The sequence below is a fragment of the Artibeus jamaicensis genome, unplaced genomic scaffold (genome assembly GCF_021234435.1).
Source record: "Artibeus jamaicensis isolate MK-2021 breed Jamaican fruit bat unplaced genomic scaffold, CSHL_Jam_final scaffold_614, whole genome shotgun sequence".
NCBI classification, from domain to species: Eukaryota; Metazoa; Chordata; class Mammalia; order Chiroptera; family Phyllostomidae; genus Artibeus; species Artibeus jamaicensis.
Genome location: NW_026522050.1, coordinates 5,426,792 through 5,445,295, shown reverse-complemented (window position 1 = coordinate 5,445,295; position 18,504 = coordinate 5,426,792). Strand labels below are relative to the sequence as shown.

At 41.7% G+C, this 18,504-nt stretch overlaps 1 protein-coding gene across 1 annotated transcript; it reads right to left on the bottom strand.

Moving 5' to 3' along the window:
* Nucleotides 1-595: 595 nt before the first annotated feature.
* On the bottom strand, nucleotides 596-4,703 carry LOC119058873 (olfactory receptor 1444). The gene is made up of 2 exons (XM_037158353.2): nucleotides 4,660-4,703; nucleotides 596-1,561 (listed from the first exon to the last, which is right to left on the bottom strand). The coding sequence occupies exon 2, from the start codon at nucleotides 1,538-1,540 to the stop codon at nucleotides 596-598; it is 945 nt and encodes a 314-aa protein (XP_037014248.2). The 5' UTR covers nucleotides 1,541-1,561; nucleotides 4,660-4,703.
* Nucleotides 4,704-18,504: the final 13,801 nt, after the last annotated feature.

Genomic DNA, 18,504 nt, shown 5'->3' with positions numbered 1-18,504 from the left:
TGCAAACCAGAGGATTAACTGTTCATTTCCCAGTCAGGGCACATGACCAGGTTGCTGGGAAGGTCCCCAGGTTGGGGCGCTTGAGAAGCAACCACACAGTGATGTTTTTCTCCCTTTCTTTCTTCCTCCCTTTCTCTGAAAATAAATAAATAAAATCTTTAAAAAAATAATCTTGAAACATTTGTCAGCATTAGAAACTTTACTTTCAAATTCATGAGCCAAAGAAACAAAAAGCATCACACTGTTCATTCTAGTTGATAAATAGCATATGAGGAAGATGTCATCCTGACATCAAATTTTAATAATGAGTTAACATTTCTTCCCACGAAAAATAAGGAGGGAAAGTTCAGTACATTTCATTTTTGTCTTAAACCATGTCAAGAAACAAATGCAAGATGAATGCAAACATCCTATGCTATTGTTCACCAAAAATAAGATTATTTTTTTGAGTGACACATTTCAAAGTGCTGCTTTTACAACTTCTCTTAACAGCAGAAATAACCACTGTTTTTGAAGAAGAAAAAAATGTAATCTGCCAAACCTCAAAAGTCGTGAAGTCATCTAGGTCTGAAAGGTTTACCTCGCAGTTACCCACCTACTTCCTTCTCGCACCTGAAGACTGGGAATAAAGTTTGTTGAGTATTTTCCAGACAGCATTTTTCACTTCTTTGTTCCTAAGGCTATAGATCAAGGGGTTCAGCATGGGAATCACCACAGTGTAGAACACAGATGCTATTTTGTCCGTAGACTTGTTGGAGCCAGGCTGCAAGTACATAAAGATGACCGAGCCATAGAAGATGGACACTGCTGTGAGATGGGATGCACAGGTGGAAAAGGCTTTCTTCCGCCCTTCAGCAGAACGCATCCTTTGAATGGTGATGTATATGAAGAGGTAAGAGATGAGGATGACCAGGAGGGTGAAAAAGACATTGAAGCCAACGACACAGATGACAACCAACTTGCTGATGTGTGCGTTGGAGCATGAGAGAGCCAGGAGTGGGGGGATGTCACAGAAAAAATGATTAATCTCATTAGCACCACAGAAGGAAAGCCTAAAGGTATCTGCGGAGTGGATGGACGCGTTGAGAAAGCCACAGAGGTAGGAGCCGACTGTCAGGAGGGCGCACACACCTGTCGTCATGGTGCTGGTGTAATGAAGAGGCCTGCAGATCGCCGCCTGGCGGTCGTAGGCCATGGAGGCCAGGAGGTAGCACTCGACAGTGGCAAAACCCACAAAGAAAAATAACTGAGCAGCACAGCCATTGTAGGAGATGACTTTGTTCCCTGACTGCAATGCAGCCACTGTCTTAGGGGCTACGGCTGATGAGTACCCCAGGTCCACAAAGGACAGGTTACTGAGGAAGAAGTACATGGGAGTGTGGAGGTGGGGGTCCGAGTGGATGACCACCATCATCCCCCCATTCCCAATCAGAGTGAAGAGGTAGATGAACAAAAACACCAGGAGGAGGGGAACCTGAAGACTGGGATCATCTGTTAATCCCAAGAGGATGAACTCTGTCACCTCGGTGGTATTCTCCATTGACAGCAGCTTGAATTTACCCTGGTGATGAAAGAAGGGAAGCCAATGAAACTCAGGTGTATAGCAGGAATTTGGGGATGCTATCGTCAGGAAGGGGGAGAATCTCCCCTTCTACCCTTCTGTAATGCTTACAGCTGGACTAGTAATAAAATAATAACGATGATGCAAGACTAGATTAACAGGAGAAATTTAAGACTGGATTTAACACATGTACATTGGAAAACCACAATATGATGTGATTTTATGATAAAATGAAGCTCAAAGAGATGATCAGACTAGGCACCTTTTTATACTTTTTTAGATGAAGAGACAGTAAATTTATGAGAAGCTAATAGGACAAAGTTAGCATTCATTAGAAAGGAATCTAAGCAAGGTTTGAGCTTAGGTAGTAAATTTGTAAAGCCTACAAGGTGTGTTTATACAGAATTTTTTTACTCTGATTTTGGATTTTTTTTAGTATAATAAAAGTTTTATATATGCCCTGGCTGGTGTAGCTCAGTGGATTGAGCGCAGGCCTGTGAACCAAATAACTGCGGTTCGATTCCCACCGGTTCGATTCCCAGTCAGAGCACATGCCTGGGTTGCAGGCCAGTTCCTAGCAGGGGACAAACAAGAGGCAACCACACATTGATATTTCTCTCCTTCTCTACTTCCCTTCCCCTCTAAAAAGATAAATAAATAAAATCTTTAAAAAATGTTTTATATATTAATTTGTATATAAATAGTATTGTGCATAAAAATTCATCTTTTTTGGTTATAGAGATAGACTCGCCAAGTCTTTTGTTTTCCAAAGGTCAACATATTTTTTAAAAAGGAAGAAGATTGCTCAAGTAGGATCTAATAAGTTTGTAAGTAACCAGAACCCCAAAATAACCAGAATTGGTAATAATGCACATATTATGAAAGATAAATGATTAGTAAATAATAAGTTATTTTTTTAAGAATGCATTATTATACCAACATTGGCATTAGTTTAGCTCATTCTTCTACATTTTTAAAAATCAGTATCAGTAAAATGGGATAAGCCCCAGATGTGAAGCCAGGACACTTACTTTGAAAGCTCAAGCTGCACTTCAAAGAGCGTTTATTAATGAATTTGCAATGTGGATTTTTTTCTTAGGGTTTTTAAAAGATTTTATTTGTTTATTTTTAGTCAGGGGGAAAGGAGGGAGAAGAGGGAAATGTCAATGTGTGGTTGCCTTTTGCACACCCCCTTCCGGGGACCTGTTCTACAACCCAGGCATGTGCCCTGGCTGAGAATCAAACAAGCAACCCTTTAGTTTGCAGGCCAGCGCTCAATCCACTGAGCCACAGCAGCCAGGGCTGGATTTCTTAACTGTTGTGATCAGGTTGTCTCTCAACCCTTGGGAGCAGAGAGGCTGCCTATCAGGCATTTAGAGAGATATAAGAGAGTCAGAAATCTCTTCCTGTTCTTGCTGCTTCTCAAATCACTTCAGTTTGAAATAATCAATATACCATTGTGGGATATCTCGGGGCATCTTGCCCTGGGCCCTGACAACATAAGAGCAGAAAGTGTGTGTGTGTGTGTGTGTGTGTGTGTGTGTGTACTGAGAATGTATTTTGTGTAAGGCACATGCTTGACCTTTCCATTGTATAATAGCATTTAATCCTGCTAGGTAGATGCTAGTATGCCCATTTTATAGATGAGAAAAGCAAGGCTTGGGGAGCTTAATATTGACTGAAATAACCTAATTAGTAGAGGTCAGAATCGAAGTTCACACCTTTGGAATTCAAGGCTCATGCAGCCAGAGCTTGAATTTTTCTACTTGTTCACAACATATAAAACAAATTACGATGGGTCTCCTAGCATAGTTTTTAAGATTTTATTTATTCAATATTTAAAAAAGAAAACAGTATAAAGTAAAAAAATATAAACCCCTCATTCCTTGCCTTCTTATTTCACTCCCAAGAATATAGTCTCTATGAAGATTTCCTGACATTTTTCCATGCACATACAATTACATGGTATTAATCATAATAATAGTTCACCATATCCCAGGCACTGCTCCAAGGGCTTTACTTCTGATTAACTTATTTAATTCTCATACCAACTCATTGGTTTTGTGCTATTATTTTCCTCATTTTACATGAGGAGTAATTGTACAGATGAAAATACTCCACTTGCTCATTCCCAATTTGTCACCTTCATAAACAGTGCCCCGTAGTCTAAAATATGCAAACAGAGCATTTTGCTTTTTCATTAGATTATTTGCAGCTGTCAGTCTATGTTATACTTGGTCTCCTTTTTCTGGCTGCTATCTGCTCCTAAAATGTAGTAGTTTTTAGATGGGGACTGGAGAGCTATTACTATAAAATAGTAGTAATAATAAAATAACATAACTACTTCCAAAGTCACATAACTGGTTAGTGTTGGAAGTGGAATGAAAACCTTAGTCTGTCTGATATTAAATCCAGAGCTCTGAACTACATCATGTAATGCCTTTGTGAGTTTATCTTTCAATAGTGATTTAATTGAAATTCATAATTATATATTTACATGCAGGCCTCCTATTAGAATTCTTTGTCGCTGGTCCTGGTTATAAGTAGGTCCTCCCTTCTCTGCTTTCTCAAAGCACTGGAGTTTTGGTTGATTACCACATGATTTGTTGGACAACTACCCAGCTCCAAAAAGGGCCCTAAGCCCCTTGGGACAGAGACTGTTTTCATCCCCTCTGGCCCACTCAGTCTGCCATGGCCCGTTGTACACATAAATAAATATTTGATTAAAATTGAATAGAACGTCAATGGCAAAGGGCTGAAACAATTTTTCGTGCTAACTCTACAACAAACAGCTGATTGTTCTCTTGTCTAGCTGGATCCCTGTTTTCCTGCCAAAATATTAGCTTAGACTTGTGGTATGAGAAATATTCAGAAGTTAAGTGAGAGTGGGGGTGGGCAAGACCTGGAGAATGGCTGAAGTCCTAGTTCTAGGGCACTGTCTGTCTCCCGTCGTGTTTACAGGCTCCCTCGTCCCTGGTCCCAGAGTGGCTGGAAATAGGCTGAGACCAGGGAAGAGGGGAAAGGCATGGGGAAAGGAAAGGGAGAATCAAGGGACTAGAAGGAAAAAAAAATGGTTCAGCTGTTTGACCTTGGCTTACCTTGGAAAGCAACTGATGTGATCAGATTGGCAAGGAGCCTTTTCCATACCACAAAAAACGGGGTGGGGGCAGCCCTGTCCTGTCCTGCCAGGACAATGAGTACACAGGTGTTGGCTGGTGTCCTAAGAACTGGCTCAGCCAGCTTGTGAACCACTGCTGATCAGGAACCAGGATGATGTCCCACGGCTCATTCCCAATGTTTCACCCTAAAAACAATGCTCCAGTGAATACACTTGCATGCATCTCTTTTTCTTCAGGATAAACTCTGAGAATTGTGTACTTTTTATCTGCTTCTTGCCTGTTAGTAGATTTCCACCCAATAATCTACCAATGAACTTTCCAACCAGCAGGACTTTATGTCACATTTATCCAATCCTTCTGACTTTTTTTCCTTTGGACTTTTGGCATGTGTGTCACTTTCTAATTTGACAGACATAGTCTCCTATTATCTGTGACAAGCAGTTTCCTGATCTTCCATATTAGGAAACTGAGGTATATTGTGCCCTTCCAGGTCACACAGTTACTCAGCTGCAACATCTACACAATGCTACAGGGCAGAATTTCTCAACCCAGACTCTGCTGATACTACAACTGGACAGTGCTTTGGCTGGATGTGGTATGAAGGACAGGGAAAGGTGTCCTATGCATTGTAGAGTGTTTAGCTGTATCCCTGGCCTCTGTCCACTAGATGCCAGTAACACCTCCCTTCCCCAGCTGTCACAACGAGCATTGTCTATAGACACTAGCAAATGTTCCCTGGGGCAGAGATGGGGGACAGCAACAAGTGTCCCTGATTGAGAACCACTCTTCTAGAGTTCATAAAACTCTGTTTTCACTTCTTCATGTAGTCACAGCAATTCTGTGAGTTACATATTTTGTGTAATATATTTTATAGCATACTTAACATGTTTTCTATCTATGTGAGATAACGTAGCGAGTTCAAGGTCTAGAGTTCCAGCCTAGCATTGATGCTCACTGGTGGGTGAGTCCAAGAAGGGAAAACTAGCTGCCCACTACTGTGGCTCTTCAGCTAAAGAGTATGTTCACCCTCCTGCCTCATAAACCCACCTCTTCTCCAACACAAGGTGGAATCAATGACCTGGGAAAACTCCAAGAATGGAAGTCATGGATTCTGAATTCTATTCTAAACACCTTCTCAAATGCTTGTTCAGTTAATTTCCTTGGTTAATACTGACCACCCGATCACATTCACCCAAGCTGTAGGTCTGATTGCTAGCAGTTATCACACGCTTCCTAGGTAGAACTGCCCTAGCCTGCCCTCTTCATACATCAGCAATTAACATTCAAGGCAGTGTCTGTGTCCTCTTGATGGACAACTCTTTCCATTATGTACTGCAGTCACTGTTAATAAATGTGTCTGGATCCAGAGCAGCAGAGAGAAATCTGGAATCACGCAGAGAGAGGAAAGGCTTCTTTTGCTCAGCTCCATCCCTGAAGGGTTGCAGAGCCCCCACCCAAATCTTGCAGCTTCTGCTGCTGGCGTGTTTCCTTCCCACCCACATCCTGCCAAGGCCAAGCTTTGCTGCACAGTCTGAGAATAAATGTCACAGGGAGCCTTGACAGAGCAAAGACATTTTTTAAATATTTAAAGATAATACACATTATGATGCTTTATTTAATAACAAATGAGAAACCGTTGAAAACTGAAAACATTAAATCTTAGGGGATTATAGAAGTCTATGCCACCAAGATAGAGAGTATGGAAATAAAAGTTCTATCAAAATAGTTTCTAAAGAAGTTTGAAGAATTTCCCATCTCACCCCTCAGCAATCACATCTCATTTGGGGAGGTGCAAAGAAGCCTCTCAACAGAAAACTATTAGACTAGATTCTGTGACAAAAGAGACAAGGTCTGTCACCATTTTGTGAGTCAGCATCATTCACAGCCTGGACTAGCACCAGGCACAGAGCAGGCTTAAAAATATTTGTTAAATGAATGAATGGACAAGAAGCCCAACAGTTGAATTAGAATAATGGCTTAATGCTTATTATCCATGGGACTACAAGAAAGTCAATTAAGTCCATTTGTTTCCATCAATAGAGGATTAGTAGGATCAAATATGGGGAAAAAAAATCAAGTCACTGTGTGGTCAATGGAGGATACTCGATACAAACTAATTTACTTATCTTATTATTAAACTGTTGCTGATCAGATGAACTTGGTTCCTGGGTTGTATTAACACCAGTTGATAGCAACCATTCTGTCTAGCAATGAGTATATCCTTTTCTGTTTAAGAAAACGTGACCTGAAATGACCTATGGGAGGCTCACTGTATCTCAATTTTTTATGAGATGTGGCAGAGGAGAGGGGGGAAAATGGAACTGAGTCATTTTATCCTGACTTCTGAGCCCTTCTCTCCTAGTCAAACCCATCATGTCTACCCACAGTGTGAGGAATGCTGCTTTTTAAAAAGGTCAGGGAAAACATACCTGGTTCCTTGAGAAGTGTGAGATCTCAATTTAGAGCTGACTTCAACTACTGGACTTTTTGAAGTCTGGAAAAGAAAAAGAAAAAGAAAAGCTGTTTGGTCTCCGAGGACCTCAGATTTCAAAGAGCAAAAAGATTTCCTGAGGCCATGGGATAAAAGCACAAAGGCATTTCAGCTGCTGTTGCAGCTGGTTTGGGAGCCTGAGTGGACAGTACCAAACTGTGTGGGAGGTCTGAGGGCCAGGGTTGGGGGAGGCTGGCATCTATGAAGATTTGGGGTCCCCTGGAGGGAAGATCCTTAGGGTTTCAACCCCAAGGCAACCCAAGGTTTGTTCAGTGACAGTCAAACAAATAAGCAAATCAGGGGGTTCTTTCCTGAGGGAATGAAACATTATGACATCACATCACGGAAGAGCCTCAAAGGCTCAGGGGAAACCCATTCTTCAGGTGAAAATGATTGATGACCAAGTCCCATCAAAAAATGCCTTCAAAGGGGCTGGAGGGTCCAACCCTCCCCCGCCACCTCAGCCCACAGAAGACTTCCTGTGAGTTATTGGGATCTGGCTCTTGCTCTAAAACAAAATGTGGAGAAATTTAAAAATGCCAAATATAGATGACACACGTCAGAATCTCTACTTTGCCTAAACCCCTCTCTGACTAAAGAGCCCCAAGTTCCAAGGAGTTTGTGGAGCAAAACATTTTCGGAAAAAATTTTCCCAATCAACTTGGTTTTAAATGAACTTCAGTTTAACACGGAGCTTACAGAAAGCAAAAGATTCCGTTTCAGCCTCCACTGAACTATCATACATCAGGTGCCGTCTACATTTCAGCCCTTGTTAGGTGTGTCCGTGCACTTAACGCCCACACACATCTATGAGCAGCGTATTATATTTCCAGTTTTACAGATGTGAAAACCTCAGCAGAAGGTTTTCAGATCCTGGTTCCTAAAAGTTTTTAGGAACCAAGATCTAGCACTCAGATCTTGGTTCCTAAAAATATTTTTCCGTAAAAAGAACCAGGACTCCTTGGAGAAAGGACTGATTCTGGGACTAGAGCAGCATGTACATACAGCAGAGCAACCTGGAACAGGTTGTCGTTCAGCAAGTGAAGAGATGACGCTCAAGTCTGTCTGACTCAGGGTCCGTCCTTTCACACTGTGTCTCTTCCTCCTGCTGTCTCCGAGCAGCAAAGATGGGGTGCTCTCCAGATCCAGAAAAGGGTCCTGTGTCCCATGGGGACTCCCAAACACGTGTTTCACTAAAGGCAGCTACAAAAGCGGAGCTTATTTACTTTTTTTTCTTTCATAAAACTATTTTCATGGAAGAATTTCCTGTTAGAATACATTATTTTTTTAATAAGAAAAAGAGAAGAGACCAAGTAGGTGGCAGGCTAGGTGGTAGGAAGCCAGGGATATTTTTGTACCACACTTGGAATTTTGTAGCATCTAATATCCTGACCCCAGAGACTAGATTTCCTCCCTGTCTTTGTAGAGGATCAACACAACCAAAGGAAAAACTAAAGAGAGGAAGAGAGAGAAAGGAGGGAGAAGAAGAAAAAAATAGAAGAAAACCAAAGAGGAGAAAGAGCACTGGGAGGGGGAGGGGAAAGTAGGGGAAAAAGAGAAAACTTCACCTGTAGCTTCAACGCCCTAACTACTGAGACAATGTAGCCAAAACATCTGGCTCTATAACATAATTTAGTATTTCTATTTATCAGTGATAAATTTTAAAATTTAACATTTTAAAAATTTAATTTTTACATTAAAAAAAATTAAACAGCCTATGGATAGAGACTATTAACATGGTAACATGGAACAGTCTGAATTTGGGCCAATGGCTTAGAATCTGTTACTTACTAAAAGGATAACTTAAATCAGTCGGTAATCTCGAGAGCGTCATCAGTTCCTCATAGCACTGAATTATCTTCTTTCTTTTCCCTTCCAAAGGCTCTTCATTGCTGGAAGAATACTTCCCCCTTGACTAATCTGGATTCTTATGAAATCAAATAGTGACTTTACAAGTAGGTATACACTGAAGTTTTAGAGAAATAAAGAAAGGAGAAGAGAGAGGCCAATTCTGACTTTCCGGTTAGTTCAAGGCCAGAAGTCGGTATCTGTCCATCCATCTTTGAGTTAATGCTACCACCTAGCGGTCATTTTGAGACTTTCATGCCATGAGCTGTTTCTGGTGGTGTGGCAGGGGAAAAATGAGAGCTTGTCTTTCTCCGAGACACTGTCCGGTAAGTTCACAGAGGAGAAATGCTTTGGACTTAGAACAGGAATCAAGAAGCTGCTAGTCTGTCTAAAAATGCTAATTTTTAGACACCTTGGAGGTCAGCACCTTTTAAGACCTAAGACATCACTAAGTGTTAAGAAACGCAAGACACCATAGCCCAGAGGTGATAAGTACCGTCCCCAGGGCCAGGTGCATACATTCAGATGCAGGTCTCCCTTCTAGTGCCTGGAAGGCACATACAAGTCACTTAGCTTCTCCGTGTCTCTCTTTGTCATTAGAGGGTTTTTTTTGAGACTTAATTAAGCTAATAAATATAAAGTACTCATAATAGCACTGTATGAATATTGTGTTGTTTTGTAAATATCTAATTTGATCAAGAAATGAGCTGAGATTCACTGAGGCGAAGTGATCTGCCTAAAGCCACACAGCTGATTAGTGGCATAATAGAAACCTGTGGCTCTAAGACTCCTGACTTAATTCTATTTATTAACTTCCCCAGAATTTCCCAAACTTCTGTTGACTCCTCAGCTCCATTCAGGTATCTGCATTCTCTGTGGATGACATCCTCATCTCCTTTACTAGATTTGGAGCTTCCAAACTACAGTTTGGAGCTAATGTTAACTTCCCCTCAACCTCTCCGTTTAAATCCATCTCAACCTTCTTGTCTCAGGGGCCTCCCTCTTCTTTCCCTGCCCCTCCAATACACTATTGATCTTATCCACACGTACTTCTGTGAGATCTTACAATAGCAATTAGTCCTTGTTCTCTATATCTTTCTTTACTCACACCTACCAGATTTACCCACAAATATGCTTGTTACCCATTTCTTCCCCAAAACCCTCAAAAGGCTTTCTCCCACCATAATATGAGTATCTCTCCTTCTACCCTCAAAATTATCAAGAGCAGCATGCATCATCTCCCATTGTGTCCTCAATCCACTGCAATCTGATCTCAACTATTTCCTCCCTCATTCTGTTGAAACAATGTTCAAAGATCACTCCAGAGCCAGCTTCACAGATGTGCATCCAGTATAGTCACACAGGGCCTCCTGCTCAAAAGGCCCCCTGGTTGGGTTTCACGCTTTGCACTTGACATCTTCAAATCATTGATAATCTTATCCTGGCATCTCTGTTTTGTAAGAAAAATCCAGTCTGACTGTTACCATCAGTATTTAGCCTGAAAAGGGGAGCCAAGGGACTTAGACATTGAACTTAATAAAATGAAGAACATAATCCTGCTTGCTAGCCAGGAAGCTACAGCTTCACACTCCAGGGGATTACTGCATTTTCCTGCCAAGAGGATTAACAATTCTCCCTTCCCCCTGCTCTGGTACCAGATTGCCAAGTGGGAGTAGGGGGAGGCAGGACTGTGTGCAATAGAAGTCAACATGGTGCAGGGGGAGGTGCTGGACCAAAGAGGCCTGTCAGTCTAGCCTGGAGAAAGAAGAGATTGGTTGGGAGGTGGACCCACCCAAAGTATGTGAAAGCTTGGGAAGTTCATAGGTCATTTTGAAAGAGCATCTGGCCCATGCCAAATCCAAGCTAATAGAATCCCAGGGGAATGAAGAAGCTCTCTGTCTCTCCTGGGTAACCCACATTCACCCCATGTGTTCACATGTCTTCTCTCCATGGCTCCCAGGGACCTCCAACTCCACAGGTGTGGCTCCGGGAGGAAGCCTGAAATGAGCTACAGCTGGAAACACACGCCAAGTTAGCTGGACGCTGGACTGGACTACACTTTAATATGGAGTACAAACTCCAGGTGGTGGCCTTCATCCTGGCCCTACTGAGGACAAGATGGGTCTTCTTCTGTGGTGAGATGGACAGAGATGGGACATCAGAAACGCAGGGCACAGCTTCCATCTCCATGCAAATAAACCGTGCCACACCACAGTCTCCATGTGTAGGTCCTTGAAGTGCTTTCTCATGACCCCATGGAAGACCCTAATTCCCACCCATACCAGGACAATGGAGTATGTATGCATGGGAAGCTTGGAACCTCAGCTCATGCATGGTCATACCTCCTGCTGGCCCCCATTCTCTCTTCAGTCTGTGGTATTTAAACTGTGACAAGTTGCTTGTCGCCTACAAGATTATGTGCAGCCTCTCCAGTCTGACATCAAAGCAAACTACCTCCAGCCAACCTTTCCAGCTTTATTTTTCTTTATAATCACTAAGGATCGTACTTTCAATCCACACACACCCAGAAGCACCCCCCACAGTGTTTGGCCCATCGCAGATCCTCAATAAATAAGTTCCTTTCTCCACATACCATTCCAAGCGTGTTTTCCCTTTTGCCTTATTTCATGCTATTCCCTCAGGTTAGAATGCCACAGATTTTTAAAAAAAATTGAACCTTTTGAAGTGACATTACGTAGAAACAAACTAAAACTATCTCCACCATGAAGTTTTTCTGAGGTTACAGAAAAAACCTATGTGTCCTTCTATTGAACACTCTTTCAAATTGCTTCATAATATTTAGTTCTGTCATTTTCTGTCTCTTTTTGTTTCTCCTGGAACCTACACTGCTGTTTCTCCCAGTCCATGTCCCTACTCTTTTCATGACCCTGACCTCTATTGCAGGAGAGAAGTGATCCTGTGTGGACAAGCTCACATTAGAACTGAACGTGTGTCCTTTCCTAGACTGTAGCTCCTTGGGGACAGAGGCTGTGTCTCATCATCTCAGGCTTTCTCCTGGAACCTACAACACTGTCTGTAGACAGTACCGTCCTACTGAATTGCAGTTAATCCCATCTGATTCTCTATTGAGTAAATCAAACTAGGCCCAGACAAATCACCTGAAGAGCTCACTTAGGAGAAATTTACAATATTTGTCCTTAACTCACCAAACTAGCCTTTCTAATCATCAGATGTGGTCATTTTTGTTTGTTTGTTTGTTTGTTTTTTAATCATGATGTGCTTCTCATAAGGAACAGAAATGGAAAATTATCTGTTTTTAGGTTTGTAAACCTTGAGGGCTTATTTGTTAGTGAAAAATAAAAAGGAACAGTTTGGACTGGTGCTTTGAAATACGTGGCCCTCCCACCTTTGCAAAGGAAGCCAGCACCCATCAGCTGTATCACAGCTCATTTACATATATAAAACGGAACAACCATTCTCATTCCCAAGGGCAACACTCTCACCTGAGCTCTCACTGTCATCTGTCTTCTTTGGAACCTGGTTTAATAAAATTATCATCCTAAATCTTCTTATTTATCTTAATCTTCATCATAAGTATCCAATATCTCCATCTCTGTGACTCTCTTCCTTTCAGTACACACACATCCAAAAAAACTTCTCCACTCTGATTATCCTTAGAGCTATCTTTCTAGAGTACCTTTCTTTTTTACAGAACATTTCAAGAGAAGTGTTCATGTTCACTGAATGAATGAACAAAAGATCAAAATCCTCACGATGCTGCATAAGTTAACAGAACTAGTGAGCAACAGAGCTGGGGTGGACCCCACACCTAAAGTCCAGACCCACATCATAAAGCCTTCCTTACCTCTCAACTACAACTCAAATACATAGGTACATGGGTGTAATTGGACCACACAGAGGCATGAAACATGACTTAGTGTGTTAACTAGAAGAAAATGGATGTACTACTCAACAAGCAGACATCGTTGGTCATAGAGGCCAACATGAGTATCATCTATACAGATAATGTTCACCAAGACACAGCCAGAGATCACTCCTCAGCAAACAGTGTCTGTGACCACTAGTGTTAAAAAAAAATGAATATTTCTGGGGGGATGTCTGGTCAAGGTGGAGGTGCAGGTTAACACACTTCATTTCTTCATGAGAGCACAAATAACTGAATTTAAGATGAACTAACTAAATACGTAAGCAAACAACCAAAATAGGAACAGAACCATAAGTGTGGAGATCATCTGGAGGGTTATCAGCTAGAGAGGGAAGGGGAGAATGGGGGAAAAGGTGCCAGGATTAAAAAGCATAATCAGTAGGTACAAAATAGAAGGGGGAAGTTGAGAATAGTATAGGAAATGAAGAAGCCCAAGAACTTATATGCATGACCCATGGACGTGAACTAAGGGGTGGGGATTGCTGGAGGGAAGGGGAGTACTGGGAGGATGGGGGGGGAAAGGGAGAAAAAATTGGGACAACTATAATAGCACAATCAATAAAATATACTTAAAATGATTATTTTGGAGAAGAATGAATTTGCATCCTTCAGAGAAGAATATGAAAAAAAAACACTTGAAGAACGCCAGATAAAATAATAGTAACGGGTAAAGTGATCAAAATATGAACAGCTGCCAAATTAGACTTCAAACTAGAAAAGGTCAGAGTGAAAGAATTGTAATCATTGCATGAAAGGAAGTGCTGGAAATGAGGACAGAAATGCTGGCCATCATCTAGACAGACAGGAAGACACACACTGAGGTTGCCGGCCTCCAAACCAATCTCTCTTTGCACAAGCTCGATAACATTAAATATTTGATGGGGTGTATATTTACATGCCTAACAGTAGCTCTGGGATTTTTATCACCTGTGGATATATAATAAAATGTGGTGACTTAGGGATTAGTTAAGAGTGAAACCACCCAGCTGGAGATCAGATGTGGAATTGTATCTTTGCCAGTGTATTCTTTTAAGTAATTGGATTATAATTCTTTAAGTTTTGGAGAGGATTATGTCCCCACAAAATTGTGTATGTGAAGGTTTAATCCAAAATGTGTCTGTATTTAGAGATTGGACTTTTAAAGGGATAATTAAGGTTCAATGATGTCCTGGGGTAGGACCTAATCCAACAGGACGGGTGTCCTTGCAATAAGGGGAAGAGACAGGAGAGAGACCCAGAGCGCAAGGCCATGTGAGGACACATGAGAAAGCAGCCATCTGTGAGCCAGAGAGAGAGACTTCAGGAAAAACCAAACCCCGTGACTCCTTGGCCTTGGACTTCAGCCTCCAGAACTGTGAGAAAATCCATTTCTGTTGTTTCAGCTCCCCAGTGTGGTATTTTGTGATGGCTGCCCTAGCAAACAATACAAGTAACAGTGATGAGGAGCATTTTCTTGGGAATTTCCCTTGAATTATGGTTAGGCCATTGATAGGCAGTGAAAAATCACTGCATTGGAAGTTTCCTGAACTTCCCCACCCCCCCCACCCCCGTGGCTTTGCTCCGTTAACCAAAGTTAGCTGTTTTCTATCTGTGGGAAGCAGCTCACTGGATGGATTTCCTGTGCCGTGAAAATCATTCACTCTTGAGCAGGACTTTGTCAATATGTTGCTGCAAAGGAAGATTATGAGCTCAAACTCAAGCTCTTCTCCTAATCTCCCAGCATTTTCAGTTCCGTCAGCTTTCATCCTGAGCCTTAAAAAAGATTTCTAAAATCATCCCAAGACAACTACAAGCCTGCTACAGTTTCACGGTCTCCATGGAAATGCCAGAGATGGAAGCAAACCTGACTTCTCCACTTATCTCTTGGACTGTTTTGCTAATGCCTTTCATGGATGGTTCTTGGCAGTTTATAAAACCCTTTCTCACTTTTATCTTGGTTAATCCTCACAAGAAGCTGACAGGGGAAATATTATTACCCATGATTAGCATACTAAGAAACTGAAGTTTGGGGAAGATAAATAGCTCAACAGAGGTTTACAGAACAGTCTGTAGGTGGTAGAATCACATTTGAATTTTGTTTTGTCTGGTGCCAAGGCTGCTGTTCTTGTCCCTACACCCAAAACAACATAGGCTACAGCAGGGGGTCCCTGTCCCACCCTAGGACCCTCACTTTTCCTTTAAAAATTCACTGTGTGGGCCACATTTCTGAGATGTGCTATACATCATTGTTACAGAACCTTTCCAAAAAGTGCACCAGGCAGAGACCAGGCCAACTTTGGTCTGGTTCTAATGTTATCACTAAAATCGAGTGACCTGGTCTATTCATGTAATGGACCTTTTTTTTCTATATGTAAAATGGAAATAATAATCTTTGCCCACTCCTTTCCTCAGTCCTCTCCATGATTAATTATGGCACTAGATGAAATACATTAAACTCCATAGAGCTGGGAAAATTGTAAAGATTTGCAAATAAACGGCTTACCACACTTTCAAAGTATTGTGATTATAAGTGATCTGAAGAGCTTCCCAGTGGAGATGTTCTGACATGCTGACCCCTTCATCACTGTCCCCAGCAGGTGCTGTACGTTCCCCACCCATATCTGTTGGCACTGACTGCTAGGAGCACACCGATGCTTTCGGGCCCTTGTGACTTCCAGTAGGGGCTTTCTTAGGACACAGAAGCATGTCCAGATTGCATAGGGCAGTCCAGAGGAGGCAGAGAAGGGGGTGGTTGACATTCCCTGTGTCCTACAATAAATTCCAGAGGTCCTCAAGAATACTGAGCTCCAACTTGCCGCAGCACTAACCTGTTTGTGAATATGTGTGGAATTGGCCTGCTTCCCTTTGCCATCTCATTCAGCCACCTGTGCATCCAGACATAAATAGACTATTGCATGCAAATCTTCATCTCAGGGTCTGCTTCAAGGAAAATTCCAAACTAGGAAACGCTCTAGGATAAGTGATAGCTTCCCCAAGCGGGTAGTGTAACAGAAGTAACTGAGTAACAGATGCCCTGCACACACGATGGCCTCCTTCTCCTTGGGAGAGTGTGTCGTAAGTCACCCTTCTCATTTCCCACGCTTCCTCCTTGGCTAAAAGCTCTGGATGTTTCACCTTGGCCAACTCACACGTTCTTCTATGTAGCTTATAATGTTCTCCCCTCTTATTTTCTTCTTTCAAAATTTTCACATTACCCTAGAAAATTTGCCTTCCCTCTAAGCTTCAAACTCTATTTTTAAGCCTCCAATATTTAATTCACGTCTGAAAAATGCAGAAACACCTGGAGTGAGAAAGTCTTATTTTCCAAGCATCACCTGACATAGTGATAGATGATTTCATCACCTGAAACCTGACACTGAAAAGTGTCCCTGATATCTCCTCCCAGAATCACTGGAACTGTCTTCTTTCTCTCCTTTGACCCTCCTGTACACCCAATTTTCTCCGAGGATCAACTCTGAGGATAAACATAAATCAGATTATTTTGTGGTTTATAATTTTTTTCTTTTTCTTTTGTTTGCAAGTAAGACATAAAGATGTTTTAAAACTATTTCTTACTATAAACATTTCAACATTACAGTAACATTAAAGATTTAATAGTTTTCCATGGGTGAGCACTAGACAAAGCTGCATATATATTATAATTTACATGCATTTTTGCATCTTAGAGGATGACAGCACCCTGCCCCCTTAGCAATATTAATAAACACTACTCAACTTTACTAACAAATTGGACAGGAATAGGAAGTTTTTATTCTAAACGCATCAGCTATCCACAGGATACCTCAAACTTAAAATACAAAGTGTTTCATTGTGCTCTAATGTAAAAAGCACTGGAAGTGATCAGATACTACCTTTGTCTATGGTCATACCACCCTGAATATGCCCGATCTCATCTATCTCGGAAGCCAAGAAGGGTTGGGCCTGGTTAGTGCTTGGATGACAGGTACTAGTTTTGTCTTTGTTTCTCATTGTGACATGCATGAGAAACATGCACATTCTGTGCTGCTATTCAGTTCATGCATTCATTCCCTTATTCATTCTTTTGCAACACTGCAAGTTGGTAAGAGAGAGAATATATCCATTGTGCTTATTCAATTAACTGGTGACAGACTTCCAACTCAAATCAATTTAAACAAAAAGGAGAATTTATTTACGAAGGTAACTTCCCAGTCTGGGGGTAAGATGCTCATGTGGCAGGACTGAGGGGCTCAAAATAAAGAAGTCATTGCCTCATCATCACTCAGCTGTACTTTCCTCTGTGTTGGCTTCTTTCTCAAACAGTCTCCCCTAAGTGATGATAAAGATGTTTCTCAGCAGCAATGGGTTTTTATTATTCTACAGATGGAATCCCAACAGAATGAGAAGACCTCTTTCCCAATCATTCAGCAAAGGTCCTGGGGAGTAATCTGACTGGTTTTGCTAGAGTCATAAGTCTACCCCTGGTCTAATCACCTTGCCCCAGAAGAACAAAATACACTCACTGGTCAGGACTGACACTCATGTCCATTCAGGAGCTGAGGGTAAAGTCAGCGCACCTTAAATAACCACATGGCCCCAACAGGGGAGAGATGCAGTTCCTTGTGGAGAAGCTAGCCTGATAGGCTATGACTACCAATATGATTGACTCAAGCAAGGGTGTGAAATGGAGTGGGGGTGCACTTCTCAGCTTTATTTTTTTCCAAGTCCAAAGGCAGTAAAGTCCAAGATCAAATTGTGTCACCTCCTTTAAGTTAAAGTTTAAAGGAAGTAAAATCCTCTGATTTCTCAGTGTGCCCCTCCTCAGCTGTAGAAATCGTTCCATCAGCACCTGAAATCTGAGGTATCCCTCAGGGAGACCTCAGGGACTGGGGGAGTTATCCCAGGCTAAAATAACATTCCTAGTCTTTTGCTGAGATTTGGTGATATACAAACTAGAAAGGGAAGACGGATTATTCTCACTAAGATGCCAAGAAGTCTATGCAATTGTCCAGACTATGAACCTAAACACAACTAGGAGCCATCTTCCCACAGGAAATTAATTTAGGCACCATACGTTTGATTAATTTAGGTACAATGGGGAGGTGGAACCTCCTACATAAACTGCCTCTTTTTTAACAGAATAGATTTAGGCATTGCTGCTTCCTGACAATAAATAACTTCCTGACTTGTATAACTTCCTGACAAAGTCATACAAGTGCAATGGCAAGCACCAACTCTTACCTGAGATCTGTTTCTTTCTCATCCAGTGACCCCAATGGATTTCCAGTTCTCCTTTGAGTTCTGTGTTCTCAGAACCTACATGCTGCCCCGATGGTGAGTTTTACTTAGTAACAGAGCCTCCACAGTACTGTGGGAGGAGACAGTTGCTTTCCAGTCCCATATTTCAGTGGCTGCCACCACTGCCCCTCTTAAGGACTTGATGCCTAAGACTTTTGCCCCTAATAAAAGGTGTTGTACCTTCTCACTTATTGTGGCTGGAAGAGCTTGCTTTTCCGATTCCCAGACTGAAGTTGCTTTTTTAATTTAAAATTTTTTATTTATTTATTTTTAGAGAGAGGAAGGGAGAGAGAAAGACAGGGAGAGAAACATCAATGTGCGG